The sequence below is a fragment of the Mustelus asterias genome, chromosome 19, assembly GCF_964213995.1.
Source record: "Mustelus asterias chromosome 19, sMusAst1.hap1.1, whole genome shotgun sequence".
Taxonomy (NCBI): domain Eukaryota; kingdom Metazoa; phylum Chordata; class Chondrichthyes; order Carcharhiniformes; family Triakidae; genus Mustelus; species Mustelus asterias.
Genome location: NC_135819.1, coordinates 31706807 through 31723646, shown reverse-complemented (window position 1 = coordinate 31723646; position 16840 = coordinate 31706807). Strand labels below are relative to the sequence as shown.

The 16840-nt window shown below is 44.2% G+C and overlaps 1 protein-coding gene across 1 annotated transcript in view; it reads right to left on the bottom strand.

Annotated features, from left to right (window-relative positions):
* dnai7 (dynein axonemal intermediate chain 7) overlaps positions 1-11098 on the bottom strand; it is an 83906-nt gene extending 72808 nt beyond the window's left edge. The window contains exons 1-3 of the mRNA XM_078234758.1: positions 11077-11098; positions 7094-7187; positions 4225-4316 (exon numbers count right to left, since the gene is read on the bottom strand). Coding sequence (XP_078090884.1) covers positions 4225-4316; positions 7094-7187; positions 11077-11079 — 189 coding nt within the window. The 5' untranslated portion in view covers positions 11080-11098. The remainder of the gene's footprint in view (positions 1-4224; positions 4317-7093; positions 7188-11076) is intronic.
* Positions 11099-16840: the final 5742 nt, after the last annotated feature.

Here is a 16840-nt window from a genome sequence, read left to right as displayed (position 1 = left end):
CGGTGCTGTATTGTTCTTTGAGTATAATTTGCCAATACTTCAGCAGAAACATTTAAAAAGGCGAGATTGTTTGACTCCTCTCAGCAGATCATGCATATTGTGCACGGTCATAGATTCTGATCCAATTCAAAATCCACAGATCTGGCAGGAAAGAGGCTGATTTTCTTAGGTGGCACCAAACTTACATTTTAAATCAGTTATATTTAGGTAAATTAGGTTGGGTCAGATTTTCCAAGCTCGCCCGCAGCTGGGATTTGCCAGTCCCGCTGCAATGAATGTGGATTTGGGCTGAGTGCCAAATTCTCCATTCTCGCTGGCAGCAGCGGTGGGGTGTGAACAGCCGGACAGTTCCTGCATTTACACATTGTAATATTCAAAACATTATGCTAATGTAATCCAAGATTTAAGATCATAATAAAGTATTAGATAGTCTGCATTAAAAAGGTTGCAGTCTCAGGCTATAAACTTCAGATCCAAATTCTTCTAGAATTCTTAACATAGGATTCTATACATTCTGAGAGAAGGTACCCCATAAGAATAAGGAATCTGTTATAACATACCAAGTACATTCCATCCGAGATAACCCTGTATGGTCTAAAAATTCTTGAAAAAACGACACTTAATCTTACGACCACATCACTACCTAACATTAAATTTGACGAATAACAAATTCGAAAGGTTAGATTTACCCTTGCTGAGTTGGGTGTGAGGGTGGGGAGAGCAGTGGGGGTGGGTGGATAAAGATAACAGAACTCAAAGAAATATGTTCTCACATTAGACAATTTCTCCATCAACTCCTCTCACTTCCTCCAAATAAAAGGTATTGCCTTGGGAACATTTATTGGTCTGAACAATACCTGCCTTCTGTGGGATAGGTGGAACTTTCTTGGTTCCAGTCCTACCCATTTTCCAGTACATTGATGACGATATCGATGCCATTTTTTGCTTTTCTTGAAAAAAATTGTCCAGAATCAGAGAATCCCTACAGTGCAGAAGGAGACCATTCGGCCCATCGAGCCTGCACCAACAACAATCCCACCCAGGCCCTTTCCCCATAACCCCACATATTCACCCTGCCAATCCCCCTGACACTAAGAGACAATTTACCATGGCCAATCCACCTAACCTGCACATCCTTGGAGTGTGGGAGGAAACCGGAGCACCCGGAGGAAACCCACGCAGACACGGGGAGAACGTGCAGACTCCACACAGACAGTGACCCAAGCCGAGAATCGAACCCGGGACCCTGGCACTGTGAGGCAGCAGTGTTAACCACTGTGCCACCGAGTCGCCCTACTTTGCTTCTAATATCCACCCTTCTATTGGCCCACTTCCCAATGAATCAGCACTCTCTTCTCATACAGTACAAATTGTTGTTCCCTTTACATTTAGTATTCTTGCAAATTGTTCTGGTGAGTGCAAGTCAAAAAACTTCAATAAAAAATCTTTTTCACAAATATTTATGTTTCTTGATAATTTAGTTTCTTAGTTCCCTTTTACTGTTCAATTTTTTTAACTTCTAATCTCTTTGTATTCTTTCTTACGTTGCATTCTCTGGGTCTATGTACTAAGTGTCTGTTTCTGTCCTCACCCTCAATTGTTCTCTTATCTCTTTATTTATCTGAGAGTCTCACTGATTATTAGTGTAAAAATGTTTTCCTGCACATTGTTGAACATAATTTTAAATGTTTCCCATTGTCATTCTATAACATTGTCTGCCAGTCTTTCTGAGTACTATTCTCTAGCACTTCATCAACTTTTCTCCAATCTATTAACCTGGCTTTTATTTTACTCATCTCCTTCTCTATCCTAATCTTAAACTGCATGATGTTATGATCACTATTGTCTAGATGCTTTCCTCCTTTTGCTTCTCTTACCTGCTTTGGTTCATTCCCCGTTACTAGAGCCAATAGCAAATAGCACAGTGGTTAGCACTGCTGCCTCACAGCGCCAGGGACCTGGGTTCAATTCCCGGCTTGGGTTACTGTCTGTGCGGAGATTGTACGGTCTCCCCGTGTCTGCGTGGGTTTCCTCCGGATGCTCCGGTTTCCTCACACAGTCCAAAAGACGTGCTGGTTAGGTGCATTGACCCAAACAGACACCGGAATGTGGCGATTAGGAGAATTTCACAGTAACTTCATTGCAGTGTTAATGTAAGCCTTACTTGTCACTAATAAATAAACTATAAATCGTCCCTTGTTGAGCTTTTTAAAAAGGGGTCCTGTACATATCATTAGAACTCCATTCCCTTATCCCCTTTACTTATCTGTTTGCAATCAATAATAATAGAAAAGTAACCATGGGCAACTTCAATGGTTTTACTCAATTCTCTAATTTATCGGCATTTTTTTTTCTCCACCTCCCTTCACTTCACTTCACTGCCACAGAACGTTCTGCTTTGCCTCTGTCGGCTGTAGTATTTCCTATTTTTTTCTTGCTCCTGTATTTAATTTCATAGTTGTGTCTTTCCCTTCATGATGGTCACATTGGAGAACTTTGAAAAAACGCATTTTGGAAATAGTTGGGTAAATAATATAAACATAAATAATGACTTAGGAAGTCGGCGAAAAAGAGAATTGGGTAAGATGTTTACCAAGTGGCTAATCCAGTATTGGGCAATAGATATATTCTTGTTAAAGCTGCAAGTTCCTCCCTTTCTTTCTAATCTTTGTGTCACAGTCAGTGATTAGGCACAGCAAAGATAATCGTGATGTAAATGATGATCTAAGCGCTGGGTGAAGCACGTTGAGGGAAAGCTGCAAGCAGACGGATGTCTGTTACAGAATCGGTTTGGTTTTCATAGAATATTCATAGAATCCCTACAGTGCAGAAGGACACCATTCGGCCCATTGAGTCTGCACCCACAACAATCCCACCCAGGCCCTACTCCCATAACCCCACGTATTTACTCTGCTAATCCCCCTGGGACTAAGGAGCAATTTACCATGGCCAATCAACCTGAATCTTCTCGGCCTTTTGGCTAAGATCAAGTGTGGTCTGCTGATGCTGCACTTGGTCGTGGCCATTGGGTTGCATTCAAGCTTCATTTTCATATGAAGCAATTTTTAAAAGCGGCATCTCGGCCTTTTGGCTAAGATGCAAATGAGATCAAGCCTTGGGGGGGCGGAGACGTCTGCCTACTCCAATCAGCTTGGCTCATGTAGATCAGGCCCAAGACAGGGTAGGGGTTGCATACCCTGTCTTGTCGGCTTGGATCGGAAATGTCTCAACTTGTTGAGACTCTGAATTGGACTGGATTTGATTGAATTGGAAAAGTATTTTTTTAAAAATCAACCTGAATATCTTTGGATTGTGGGAGGAAATCGGAGCACCTGGCGGAAACCCACGCAGACACGGGGAGAGCGTGCAAACTCCACGCAGACAATCCAACTCACCCGCGGCCGGAATTGAACCTGGGTCCCTGGCACTGTGAGGCAGCAGTGCGAACCACTGTGTCACTGAGCCGCCCGTTCACTTAAATGGAGGGAAGGACAAATAGCTGCTCTTATGCACAGGCAACATAAACAATCCAATTTCCTTCTTAATACTCTACACAGGCAATGCTTAGTGCCCAATCGGTGAAACAGCCATCCCAGCAAACTCCTCCATCTGTGCAATCTAAGGAATCTCTGTATTGCTCCAATGCTGGCCTGTGTTCATCTCCGATTTGCTTTGCACCACTATTGGCGGCTGTGCCATCTGCTGTCCAGGCCTTAAAGTTCTGTATTTCCCTCTCTAAACTTCTGTATCTCTCTCCTTCTTTAAGACACTTGTTCAGTTCTACTTCTTTTCAATCATCCATCCAAACATTTCTTTAAATGGCTTGGACACTAGTGAAGCTTGTCAAACTTGTGAAGCATCTTGGAACATTTCACGACAATAAAGAACATTTCACCACATAAATATTAGCTGCTGCTGCTGAAAATCTACATGACAGATTTTTTGAGAGATGTAAATTTCACAAATTTAGATGCGAAACCACATGGCGGTGGCATACTTTGGCTGTGTGTTTCCTGTCACAGTTGAGGAGTCGGAGAAATTGGGAGGTTTAATCACAGCTTGTGCAGCAATGCTTGGGGAATTGAAATCTGGTTCAAAACAGGGGATAATGAACTGGTCTTTCTCCACCTCCCCCATTACTTCTGTTTCCATGGACGTCAAGACCACCCCTTCATCTCTTCACTTGTTTTACATGCTGAGGACACTCAGTAAAATAATACCAACCGCTGCCGCAATCCTTGCTCTCTCTTCTTCTTCAAGTCTCAGTTTCTCAAGTCTCTCTCGCTCCACTTGTTCAGCTGCCTGTCTTATCTCCTCTGTTAAATATGAAACAATTGTTAGTTATCGCAGGAAACATAGACTTATTCTCTCTATTGTGATGAGAACATTTTCAAAGAAAACACAGAAACTAGAAGCAACACGGTGGCACAGTGGTTAGCACTGCTGCCTCACAGCACCAGGGACCCGGGTTTGATTCCCAGCTTGGGTCACTGTCTGTGTGGAGTCTGCACATTCTCCCCGTGTCTGTGTGGGTTTCCTCCGGGTGCTCCGGTTTCCTCCCACAGTCCGAAAGATGAGCTGGTTAGGTGGATTGGCCATGCTAAATTCTTCCTCAGTGTATCCGAACAGGCGCTGGAATGTGGCGACTAGGGGATTTTCACAGTAACTTTGTTGCACAAGCCTACTTGTGACTAATAAATAAATTTTAAGAGGCAGCAGCAGGCCATTTGGCCCTTTTAGCCTGCTCCGCCATTCAATATGATCATGGTTGTTCCTCGATCTCAATGCCGTATTCCTGTTTTCTCCCTACACCTCTTGATGCCATTAAAATCTTCAAACATTATCTATCTCTTTCTTGGGTACATTCAGTGACTTGGCCTCCACATGGTAGAGAATCCACTACCCTCTGAATGAAGAAATCTTTTCTCATCTCAGTCCTAAATGGTCTACCCCGTATCCTGAGACTGTGTCCGCTGGTTCTAGATTCCCCAACCAGAGAAAACATCCTCCCAGCATCTAGTCTGTCCAGCCCGGCTAGAATTTTATACGTTTCAATCAGATCTCCTCTCTAAACGTTTTAGATCTTTCTAAACTCTAGCCTCCTCACAGGACAGTTCCACCAACCCTGGTATCAGCCTAGTGAACCTCTGCTGCACTCCCTCTATGGCAAGTGTATCCTTTCTTAAGTAAGGAGACCAGAACTGTACACAATACTCCAGGTGTGGTCTCACCAAGGATAATTGATTTATTTTACTCCTTTCTTTTCACACGGCACGGCACGGTAGCACAGTGGTTGGCACTGCTGCTTCACAGCTCCAGGGACCTGGGTTCGATTCCCAGCTTGGGTCACTGTCTGTGTGGAGTTTGCACATTCTCCTCGTGTCTGCGTGGGTTTCCTCCGGGTGCTCCCACAGAACAAAGATGTGCGGGTTAGGTTGATTGGCCATGCTAAAATTGTCCTTAGTGTCCTGGGATGCGTATGTTAGAGGGATTAGTGGATAAAATAAGTAGGGATATGGGGATAGGGCCTGGGTGGGATTGTGGTCGATGCAGACTCAATGGGCCGAATGGCCTCTTTCTGTACTGTAGGGTTTCTAAGATTCTAAGATTAACACCTGCCCCTGCACTTCTTTCTAGCTGTATCTAGTCTGCATGTTCTCCCCGTGTCTGCGTGGGTTTCCTCTGGGTGCTCTGGTTTCCTCCCACAGTCCGAATGACGTGCCGGTTAGATGCATTGGCCACGCTAAATTCTCCCTCAGTGTACCTGAACTCGTGCTGGAGTGTGGCAACTCGGGGATTTTCACAGCAACTTCATTGCAGTGTTAATGTAAGCCTACTTGGGGCAGCACAATGGCACTGCTGCCTCACAGCGCCAGGGACCCAGGTTCGAATCCCGGCTTGGGTCACTGTCTGTGTGGAGTTTGCACGTTCTCCCTGTGTCTGTGTGGGTTTCCTCCGGGTGGTCCGGTTTCTGAAATACGTGCTGCTTAGGTGCATTGACCCGAACAGGTACCGGAGTGTGGCGACTAGGGGAATTTCACAGTAACTTCATTGCAGTGTTAATGTAAGCCTTACTTGTGACTAATAAATAAACTTTACTTTACATTTTACTTTACTTGTGACACTAATAAATAAACTTTAAATGCAAGCCTTGCTTTCTCCCCATACTTTATTGACCTCAAAAGGCTGACTGGGGTTATGAATAATGATTTGATTCCTGTGTTTAACTAACAGCAATGCCCAACTCACCTACACAAGAGAAGATACCATCAGAACATGTCAGGAGGTCAGCTACTTATCACGTTGGCTAATGCACTCTCACACCCCATCATTTCTTGACATTCTGCATTGACACTCCAATCATATACATTCAATGAATAGCTATAAAGTAGATTAATCAATCAAAATATGGGTGGAGATCAGTTTCACCGATTTGCACAGGATCAATGTCACTACTTAACTTCCAGATCTGGTTTTCAAGTGGCCCTGGAAGCAGCTACAAGTTTCCCCACTTACTTAAATGAACCTCCCAATCAAATCATATCCGCACAACCTCCCAGAGTTTGTGGTACTCATTCATTAACCCATTGATAGCATCAAGAGATTCTAGGGAATGTCCTTCTTGCTGAGGTGCATTTAAAGGGGTCTCTGAGAACACTTAATTGATGTATTTTGAAGTTATGTTTCTGACATCTTTGCTGGGTTTTTTCAAAGTTTCATTGTGCCAAGTGTACTGACATTCCCATTTATTTTGGAATGTCTGCAACAACAGCATGATGGAAATTTCAAATCAACTTCAAAAATAAGAAGTGATCAGGAAACTGGATTGTTGTGAAAATCCAAGCTGATTGACTTTAGGGGGAAGGAAATCTGTTGTCTTTACCCAGCCTGGCCTATATGTGACTCCACTCTCATTTCAATGTGGTTGATTTTTAACTGTCTTCTGATGTGATCTTGCAAGTCACTTAGTTGTATAAAAACTAACTCATGGTGCGGCATCACCATCTTCCTCAAGCCCAACTAGAGACAGGCAATAAATGTCAATCTATCCAGTCATGCCCACACATAATGATTTTTAAACATAAGCTTTTACCCTCTTCCAAACGTTTCTTCTCCTCCTCTTGTCTGACAAGTTTTTCTTCAGACCTGGTAAACTTCTGTCCCTTAGCTGAGCCCGTAATGGAGGACTTGAAAAAAATACATATCAGCAGAACATCTGTGTTATACAATTGAAAGTCAAAGCAGTAATCTCTAAGGCAGAACATGTGCTTGGTGTAATAATATAGTAACAAAGTGCATAGCTTCTAACTTCATGTTTTGACTTTTAAACTCTAGTTTAAAACAACTATCTGGACAGAGTGGAGGGTACAGAAGTAACTTTGTTTGTTATGCCCTCACTTCTTTAGCTCCCATACAAATTACACCCCACAAGAGTGCCCTATTTCTTTACCAATGTCACACTGTGACGAGGAAGGAACTAAGTCAGGACACTTTCCTACAATATACCATAAATATTCCATAATATAGCCAATTAGAACATATCTGTACCACACCAGCAGACTGCAATTTTAAATGGTTCAAACTCTAGTAAAACACGAGGTGGGAGATTTATATTAACAGAACATTCTACAGAGGATAGGAAGTTTTCGTGGGGCAACAGGGATCGAGTTTCTACTTGTTACCACTAGCTTATAGAAGTGCAATCTGGGCAGAATCGGTCAAGACAGCACAAAATATCGGGGAATTATAAACACAGATGAGTTACACTCAAAACCACTTGCGTCTGTGTTACACCATAATCTTTTATGCTGGTTCATGATTCAGTTAACCCACATCAGGCCCTGCGCACTAAACTTCCACACCCCAGATTAACTGCGCAAATCTGTCAATAGAACTGGTTTGGGAAGGCTCTTCAAAAGTATGTGCTCACAGTGTCGTTGCGCTCCAAGTGGAAACTCTACCCCACAATGTTTATTTATGCACTCATCAATGTGAACACAGCAAACGCATGCTAACTATTGACAATATACTATCTGATGATATTGGGCTTAATAACTCGTGAATTCCAAAAATGTAATTCGGAAATTAAATTAGTATTTAAAAAGCTCACAAATTTAGGCACATGTGCACTAGAATTTTCAGAGGAAGGAATTCATTAATGTGGTGCCGTTTCTTCATTGATACCAATGCTGAAAACACGCAGGCCACACAAGTAACACCGTTCCTTCACTGTCACTCGGTCAAAATCCTAGAACTCTCTCCCCACACCACTTGGACTGCAGTGGTTCAAGAAGGCAGCTCAGCACCATCCTTCTCAAGGGCAATTAGGGATGGGCAATAAATGCTGGACTGCTCGGCAATATCCAACCACGTCCCATGAACGAATAAATTAAAAGAAAGCAGCCCTGTGGTGCTGCCCATCCTGGGGAATAAACTAATTCACCCCCTCAATGTTTTAGAACAGATGGACAGACTCCATCTCATGGCTTCTGTAGTTGAAATTGTTTCCTGCAAACTGTCTAAAGATAGGATGTATGCGCATTTAGAAAGGAATAAACTCATTAACGATAGTCAACATGGTTTTGTGAGGGGGAGGTCATGCCTCACGAACCTGGTGGTGTTTTTTGAAGAAGTGACCAAAATGGTTGACGAAGGAAGGGCCGTGGATGTTGTCTATATGGACTTTAGTAAAGCGTTTGACAAAGTCCCTCATGGTAGGCTAGTGAAAAAGGTTGGATCCCATGGGATAAAGGGGGAGGTGGCTAGATGGGTGGAGAACTGGCTTGGTCATAGAAGACAGAGGGTGGTAGTGGAAGGGTCTTTTTCCGGCTGGAGGCCTGTGACTAGTGGTGTTCCGCAGGGCTCTGTATTGGGACCTCTGCTGTTTGTGATTTATATAAATGATCTGGAAGAAGGAGTAACTGGGGTGATCAGTAAGTTTGCGGACGACACAAAACTGGCAGGACTTGCAGATAGTGAGGAACATTGTCAGAGGCTACAGAAGGATATAGATAGGCTGGAAATTTGGGCAAGGAAATGGCAGATGGAGTTCAATCCTGATAAATGCGAAGTGATGCATTTTGGTGGGAATAATGTAGGGAGGAGCTACACGATAAATGGAAGAACCATAAAGGGTGTAGAGACGCAGAGGGACCTGGGTGTGCAAGTCCACAGATCTTTGAAGGTGACGTCACAGGTGGAGAAGGTGGTGAAGAAGGCATATGGCATGCTTGCCTTTATAGGACGGGGCATAGAGTATAAAAGTTGGGGTCTGATGTTGCAGATGTATAGAACGTTGGTTCGGCCGCATTTGGAATACTGCGTCCAGTTCTGGTCGCCACACTACCAGAAGGACGTGGAGGCTTTGGAGAGAGTACAGAGGAGGTTTATCAGGATGTTGCCTGGTATGGAGGGGCTTGGTTATGAGGAGAGATTGGGGAAACTGGGGTTGTTCTCCTTGGAAAGACGGAGGATGAGGGGAGACTTAATAGAGGTGTATAAAATTATGAAAGGCATAGATAGGGTGAACGGTGGGAAGCTTTTCCCCGGGTCGGTGGTGACGTTCACGAGGGGTCATAGGTTCAAGGTGAAGGGGGGGAGGTTTAACACAGATATCAGAAGGACATATTTCACACAGAGGGTCGTGGGGGCCTGGAATGTGTTGCCGGGCAAGGTGGTGGAGGCGGACACACTGGGAACGTTTAAGACTTATCTAGACAGCTATATGAACGGAGTGGGAATGGAGGGATACAAAAGAGTGGTCTAGTTTGGACCAGGGAGCGGCGCGGGCTAATTGTTCCTGGTTTCTCGTTTCAAGGCTTCATTCTACGATCATCTTGCTGGTGCCAGTACAGAGTGAGACTGCGGATAGTTGGGAACCTGTCTCGGGGGCAGGGAATTCATATGGTGTTCGTGGAAGTGGAAATGACTAGGGTTGGGAAGCATTTTCCGATCGGGGCCATTGTGATCTCCTGGACTCGTTTCGATCGCCTCAGGGGGTCGGAGAGGAATTTCCCAGATTTTTTTTTCCCCATATTGGCCCTGGGGTTTTTCACTCTGGGTTTTCGCCTCTCCCTGGAGATCACATGGTCTGGAATGGGGGGGTGGGGGTAAGTTAATAGGTTGTAATGAACAAAGCATCGTAGCTGTGAGGGACAGCTCGGTGGATAGGATATTGGTATGTAGATAGGCTGGAAAATTGGGCGGGGATCCTGGATTCAGGATTCAATCCTGGACCGGGGAGCGGCGCGGGCTTGGAGGGCCGAAGGGCCTGTTCCTGTGCTGTATTGTTCTTTGTTCTTTGTTCTTTGTTCTGTCACAATGCCAACTATCATTGCGATCAATATCTCACTGGTCCCTCCCTTCTGTACACTGGTCCCTCCCTTCTGTAGACTAGTCCAGCCCTTCTGTACACTAGTCCAGCTCTAGCCATATTGCTCACTAAAAAACCAAAAAAAATGGTGGTTTGAAATATTCTTCCCAGAAGGAGGTATGGCATCTTTAGAAAAAGGCTAACTGTACAAGGAAATTTTTCTCCCTTTTGTGTTCAGTCTGAACTAAACCCTTCACAGATCCTGCTGCAGGTCAGTGCTCGGTAATAAGAATGTAACCGGAGATCGCAGTCACTTTGAAAGGGCTAAACAAAATGTCATTTCTACTGGATAGTTGTGAGTGACTGTCAATGGGCTTCCCAGAGAGTATCCCTCCCTGACATTAATACAATATATTAATATGGAGACGCAGCCTATACTGGGGCAGTTAAGACTCCAAACAAAGGGAATCTTTTTTTTTAAATGACAGAACAGATTATTGTTTCCAACTCATCTAACATTACATGATCATCGGAGAGTTAGAACCTTTCACTGTCAGACATCAATATCAGAATTCTAAACCTATTAACAGTTTTCCTTGGCGTCCCTCTTTGCAAAACACAGTTTGTCATTTCAAAATTACTCTTCCTCGCGTGCACATGTGCCTGGCAAAACTAAATGATAGAATCTAACAGCTGCATTAAAAGAAGTCTAAATCTATAATGTCTGTTGAACACACTACCACAATACCTGCCTGTTTCCATACCATTTGATTCTTTTTTTGCTTTGGCGGCTGGCACCAGAAAGAGAAGAAAAGAGAATTGTTGAGATATGTTGAAAAGAATCAGGACAGTTTAAAAGTTTCTCTAATGCTGAAAATGTCTGCACAAAACAAGACAAATCAAACAGGTTGCTAAGGCTGGATTTATACTGCGCTGTGTTTGAATCATAGATTCCCTACAGTGCAAAAGGAGGCCACTTGGCCCATTGAGTCTGCACTGACAACAATTCCACCCAAGCCCTATTCCCCCTATTCCCGGGGCGGCAAGGTGGCACAGTGGTCAGCACTGCTGCCTCATGGCTCGATTCCCACCCTGGGTCGCTGTCTGTGCTGAGTGTGCACACTCTACCCATGTCTGCATGGGTTTCCTCCGGGTGCTCCGGTTTCCTCCCATAGTCCAAAGTTGTGCAGGTTAGGTGCGTTGGCCATGCTAAATTGACCCTTAGTGTTCCGGAATGCAGATTTTAGAGGGATTAGCGGGGTAAATATGTGGGATTACGGGGATATGGCCTAGGTGGGATTGTTGTCGGTGCAGTCTCGATGGGCAGAATGGCCTCCTTCCGCACTTTAGGGTTTCTATGATTTCTATTTATCCGGCTAATCCCCTGACTCTAATGGTCAATTTAGCACGGCCAATCAACCTAACCTGCACATCTTTCGGACTGTGGGAGGAAACTGGAGCACCCGGAGGAAACCCATGCAGACACGGGGAGGATGTGCAAACTCCACACAGACAGTGACCTGAGGCCAAATTCGAAGCTGGGTCCCTGGTGCTTTGAGGCAGCAGCACTAACCACTGTGCCATCCATGGTGGTTGATACAAGTGTATATGCAAAGTTTTGATGTACGAGACCTCACACCTCAGTAATTCACTCCTCTGTGCTTGATGGCAACTTTTGTGTTGACATACACTGAAAACAACATCGTCAGCGAAGCAAACAAGAGCAGTATAAATGGAGTATAAAGCATCAATTTAAATCAGCAGTCTGCAGTTTGGTTTAGAAATCATTAAAATAAAAGGTTTTCCCTTCAATTGCACCATTTTAATCAAGAATGGTCTGTACAAAAGAATGGAGTTACTTGCTTGTACAGAAACATCCTGGCAAAAACAATTCAGCTCGCTCCTGTTGCTGTAAGGGGTTTTCAATAGTGCACTTCAGCTTGGGTATCGTGAGAATGTGTGATTTTTAAGAGGGTGGTGGAAGCAAGTTGCCTCAAATCTTTAAGAAGTACCTGGATGAGCACTTGGCACATAATAACATTCAGGGCTATGGGCCAAGTGCTGGCAGACGGGATTAGTGGGAGTTCTGGTGTTTCTAATGTTCGGTGCGGACTCGATGGGCGAAAGGGACTCTTCTGCGCTGTATGATTCTATGATTCTAACATATGGCATAGGAACAAGAGAGGCCATTCAGCTCCTTGAGCCTGTTCTGCGTTCAATAACACCATGGCTGATCTGTGATCTAACTCAATATACACCATCCTTTTCTCCATATCCCTTAATATTTTTTGTGAACAAAAAATCTATAAACTTCAGTTTAAAATTAACAATTGATCGAGCATCAATTTCTGTCGAGTTCTAAACTTCTACCAAAATTTGTATTTCCTACCTTTGCTCCTGAAAGATCTGCCTCTAATTTTTAGGCCAACCAAGACTTCCCACCCTTCACTGTTCCCCTTAATAGTTTGAAAATTTAGATCAAATCATCCCTTCATCTTGAAATTCTAGGGAACATCTCCTCATAATTTAACCCTTGGAGTCCAGGTATCATTCTGGTAAATCTGCGCTGCACTCCCTCGAAGGCCAATATATCTTTCCTATGGTTAGTTGTGCAGAACTGTTCCAGGTGTGGTCTAACCAGGGCTTTTTATAACTGAAGTATGACTTCTACCCCTTTGTATTCTAGGGGGCTGGATAGGGTGGAGGCGGAGAGATTCTTTCCACTTAGTAAGGAAGTTAAAACTAGAGGACACAGCCTCAAAATAAAGGGGGGTCGGTTTAAGACAGAGTTGAGGAGGAACTTCTTCTCCCAGAGGGTGGTGAATCTCTGGAATTCTCTGCCCACTGAGGTGGTGGAGGCTACCTCGCTGAATATGTTTAAAGCGCGGATGGATGGATTCCTGATCGGTAAGGGAATTAAGGGTTATGGGGATCAGGCGGGTAAGTGGTACTGATCCACGTCAGATCAGCCATGATCTTATTGAATGGCGGGGCAGGCTCGAGGGGCTAGATGGCCTACTCCTGCTCCTATTTCTTATGTTCTTATGTTCTTAAAGGCCAGATTTCCATTAACCCTTTTGGTTATTTCTTCAATTTGTACATGGCATTTTAATGATCTATGTAGCTGGATCCCCTAACCTCTCTGGACCTCGACTTATCACCATTTAGAAAGTACCCCGGTTGTATTCTTTTTAGGTCCAAAGTGGATGACCTCGTATTTCCAAGGTGTTGTCCATTCACTTAACCAATCAATATTGCTTTGCAATTAAATGCTTCCATTAACATTGCTTACAATGCCACTATCTTTCTGTCATTGGCAAATTTTGATATGTGGCTTTCTATTCCATCGATAAAGAGTTGAGATCCCAACACAGATCCTTGCAGGTCCCACTAGTAATATCTGCCAATGCCCGCTCATTATCCATTCTATCTGGACATGATCTTACCGGCCGTTCAAGCCACGCTCCTGCTGCAGCGAGGTCGGAGAATTTGGTGGCCAGGCAAATCGCCGTTCACTGCAGCAGGATGGGAAAATCCCACTGGCATGAACAGTGGTAAGATTCCAACCTCTGACTCCAACCACTCTGCCAATTTCCTAACAAGACTAATAATTTTAATGATTTTCAACTTCAGGTAACAATCTCTTATGAGGGAGTTTCTAGGGGTCCATATAGAAGACGTTCATCGATATTCCCCTGCCCAGTACTTTAGTTACCTCTTCAAAAAATTGAATTGGGTTTGTTAGGCATGACCTACCTATCTTTTATACATTCATGTTGGCCCTCTCTGATCAGCTGAAAAATTTAAAGGTGTCCAGTCACCCTATCCATTATTACAGACTCCAGTAAATTCCCATGAACAGGGGTTAGGATTAACTGGTTTATAATTTACTGGGTTTTCCTCTTCCAATTTATAGGAAGCTTAAATTTGTAGCTTAAATAGCATAGTGATTTGCACAATTTTCCAATTTATAGGAATGGCTCCCCAACGGAAAACTTTGGGAGTTTATGGTTCAGATGGTTGCAATGTTCTCAGCGACTTCCCTAAAACCTTGCGCCAGAAACTATCTGGTCACATTTTGTGGTTTGAGTCATGCGGCATACTTGAAATCTCATTTCACTTGTGTGCATTGGGGTATATCCAAATTTACCAATAGGTACCTGCTAGGATGTATGGTTACAGAGATCCCCCAAATCAGACAAGTGAAGGCGGAGGGGTTATTTTACCTGATCTGCCTGTTTTTAAAAATATTTTTATAACTATTTATATTTCAGGTCATTAGGCAGGAGTAGATCAGCCCCACGTTATATACACCACGTTATATACATCACCCAATGTACATGCCATTGAAGTGACCAGAAAGTAAAGGCACTTGGCTGAATCAATCCTGTTAGCTTCCTGCTATGCACCCACCCCTCCCAAGCTTCCCTCCCTGATGCTTCCATGCTATTCACCAGTCTATGTGATATGGGGTTCCAAATTTTCAACACTTTCTAGCTCAAGAGACCTAAAAATTATACAGAACAGGCGGCCTGCAGCCTGTCATGTCTGGATTGGCTGTTTGAATGAGCTATCCTGGGGAGGTGGTGAGAGCAGGTATGATAGTGGCATTTAAGGGGCATTAAGGGGCAACTAGACGAATACACATGAATAGGATGGGAATGGAAGATACGGACTCCATAAGTGCACACAGTTTTAGTTTAGGCAGGCATCATGATCGGCGCAAGCTTGGAGGGCCGAAGGGCCTGTTCCTGAGCTATACTGTTCTTTGTTCTTAATCCCAGAACACTGCTCTTTCCCCTGCCAATGTTCTCTGCAACTCTCCCCACTATCCTCAGCTTTCTTTCCATTAACCATTGTTGTATCCACATTGACAACATTAAATGAATCCCATGGGCTTTAATTTTGCTCATTAATCTATTATCAAAGACCTCTTGAGACTCCATGTAGAGCATCATGTATACCACCCACATTGTCCCCTTTGTTACTTCAGCAGAGAGCTTTCTAATGAGACGTTTGCCTGAATTTCTTATTGGATTTATTATGCGAGACAGATTTTAAGCAAACATAGGAATACAGCAAGTTGGACTCCATGGGCGGAATTTTACCAGCTTGCCCCGCCCATCGATGGGTGGAGTGAGCCAGTAAAATTGTACAAGAGCCGGGAAATCAGGGTCATGCCCAATTTCTCGGCTCCAGCGATTTTACAAGAGCCGGATTTCCAGCGAGGCCAGCCTTTCGTCAGAAATGGGCAAGAGACTGAATAATTTATTTAAATATTTTTAGATTTCAATTTCTATCTGTTTAGCAAGTCCAGCGCTGAATCGTCCGCGCTCACTTACCTTCATGATCTCGCCAAGAGAGGTTCTCTCTGGCGAGGAAAACCCCTGCTCGCCATGAACGGGAAACAGTCATGTTGACCTTGTCGGTGGAACCAGAGGCCATTGAGGCCCCCCAATACCATGGCCGAGGGCAAGGGGGTGCCCCTTGGGCAATGTCAGCCTGCCCTAACCCTAACTTCCACACTGTCATCTGGGCAATACACAGCGGGCACATTGGCACTGCCCACAGGGCAGTACTAGGACAGTACTATGGGAAGGGTAAGGCCTATTGGGGATGGGCATGATCGGGGGGAATGGCTACCAACTCTGCAACGGAATCAGATTGGGGAGGTAGGGAGGAGGGCCTACTGCTGCTCTGCAGTTGCGATCGGATAGGGGGAAAGAGTGTCCAATCGGTCTGGGGGGGGCAGGTGGTGGGGGCAGGTGGTGGGGGCAGGCTGCCCTTGTGTCATGGGGCTGGCAATCGTCCGTGGGCCCCTGCGATTGCGGTGTGGGGGGGGGCTGTGTTCAGGTTGCCTGCAGCAGCAGAGGTCTGACAGCTCTCTGTCTGTCAGACCTTTCTGTTACAATTGCGCATGTGCAGAATCAGGGTCTGCACGTGCAGTAGCTCCCTCTACAGGTTGGCTGGTGAATTAAGCTCAGCCCACTGCCTGCAGCAACTAGAAACAGTCTGCACCATTTTTTCAATGACTAAGTGCATAAGATTAGATGTGAAAACTCGCCCAAAAAATGGATCAGGAACTCTCCCATTTTCATGCTAGCTGAACATTTAGAATCAATCTTGTAAAATTCCACCCAATGAGTAAACTGTAACACATCTGTATCATATATCCTTGTCTCCATATTCTACTATTAATATTAAACTATGTTACCTATCTACCTTATACAACAGATATTAAACTATATTATAAATCTGCATTATACTATCAATATTAAACTGTATTATCTATCTACATTATACTATTGATATTAAATAATTATTTAATTATTAAACAATTATATTTGTGGGCTGCACGGTGGCACAATGGTTAGCACTGCTGCCTCACCACAAGGGAACTGGGTTCGATTCCCGGCTTGGGTCACTGTCTGTCTGGAGTTTGCACTTTCTTCCCATGTCTGCGTGGGTTTCCTCCGAGTGTTCCAGTTTCCTCCCACAGTCCAAGATATGCAGCTTAGGTTGACTGGC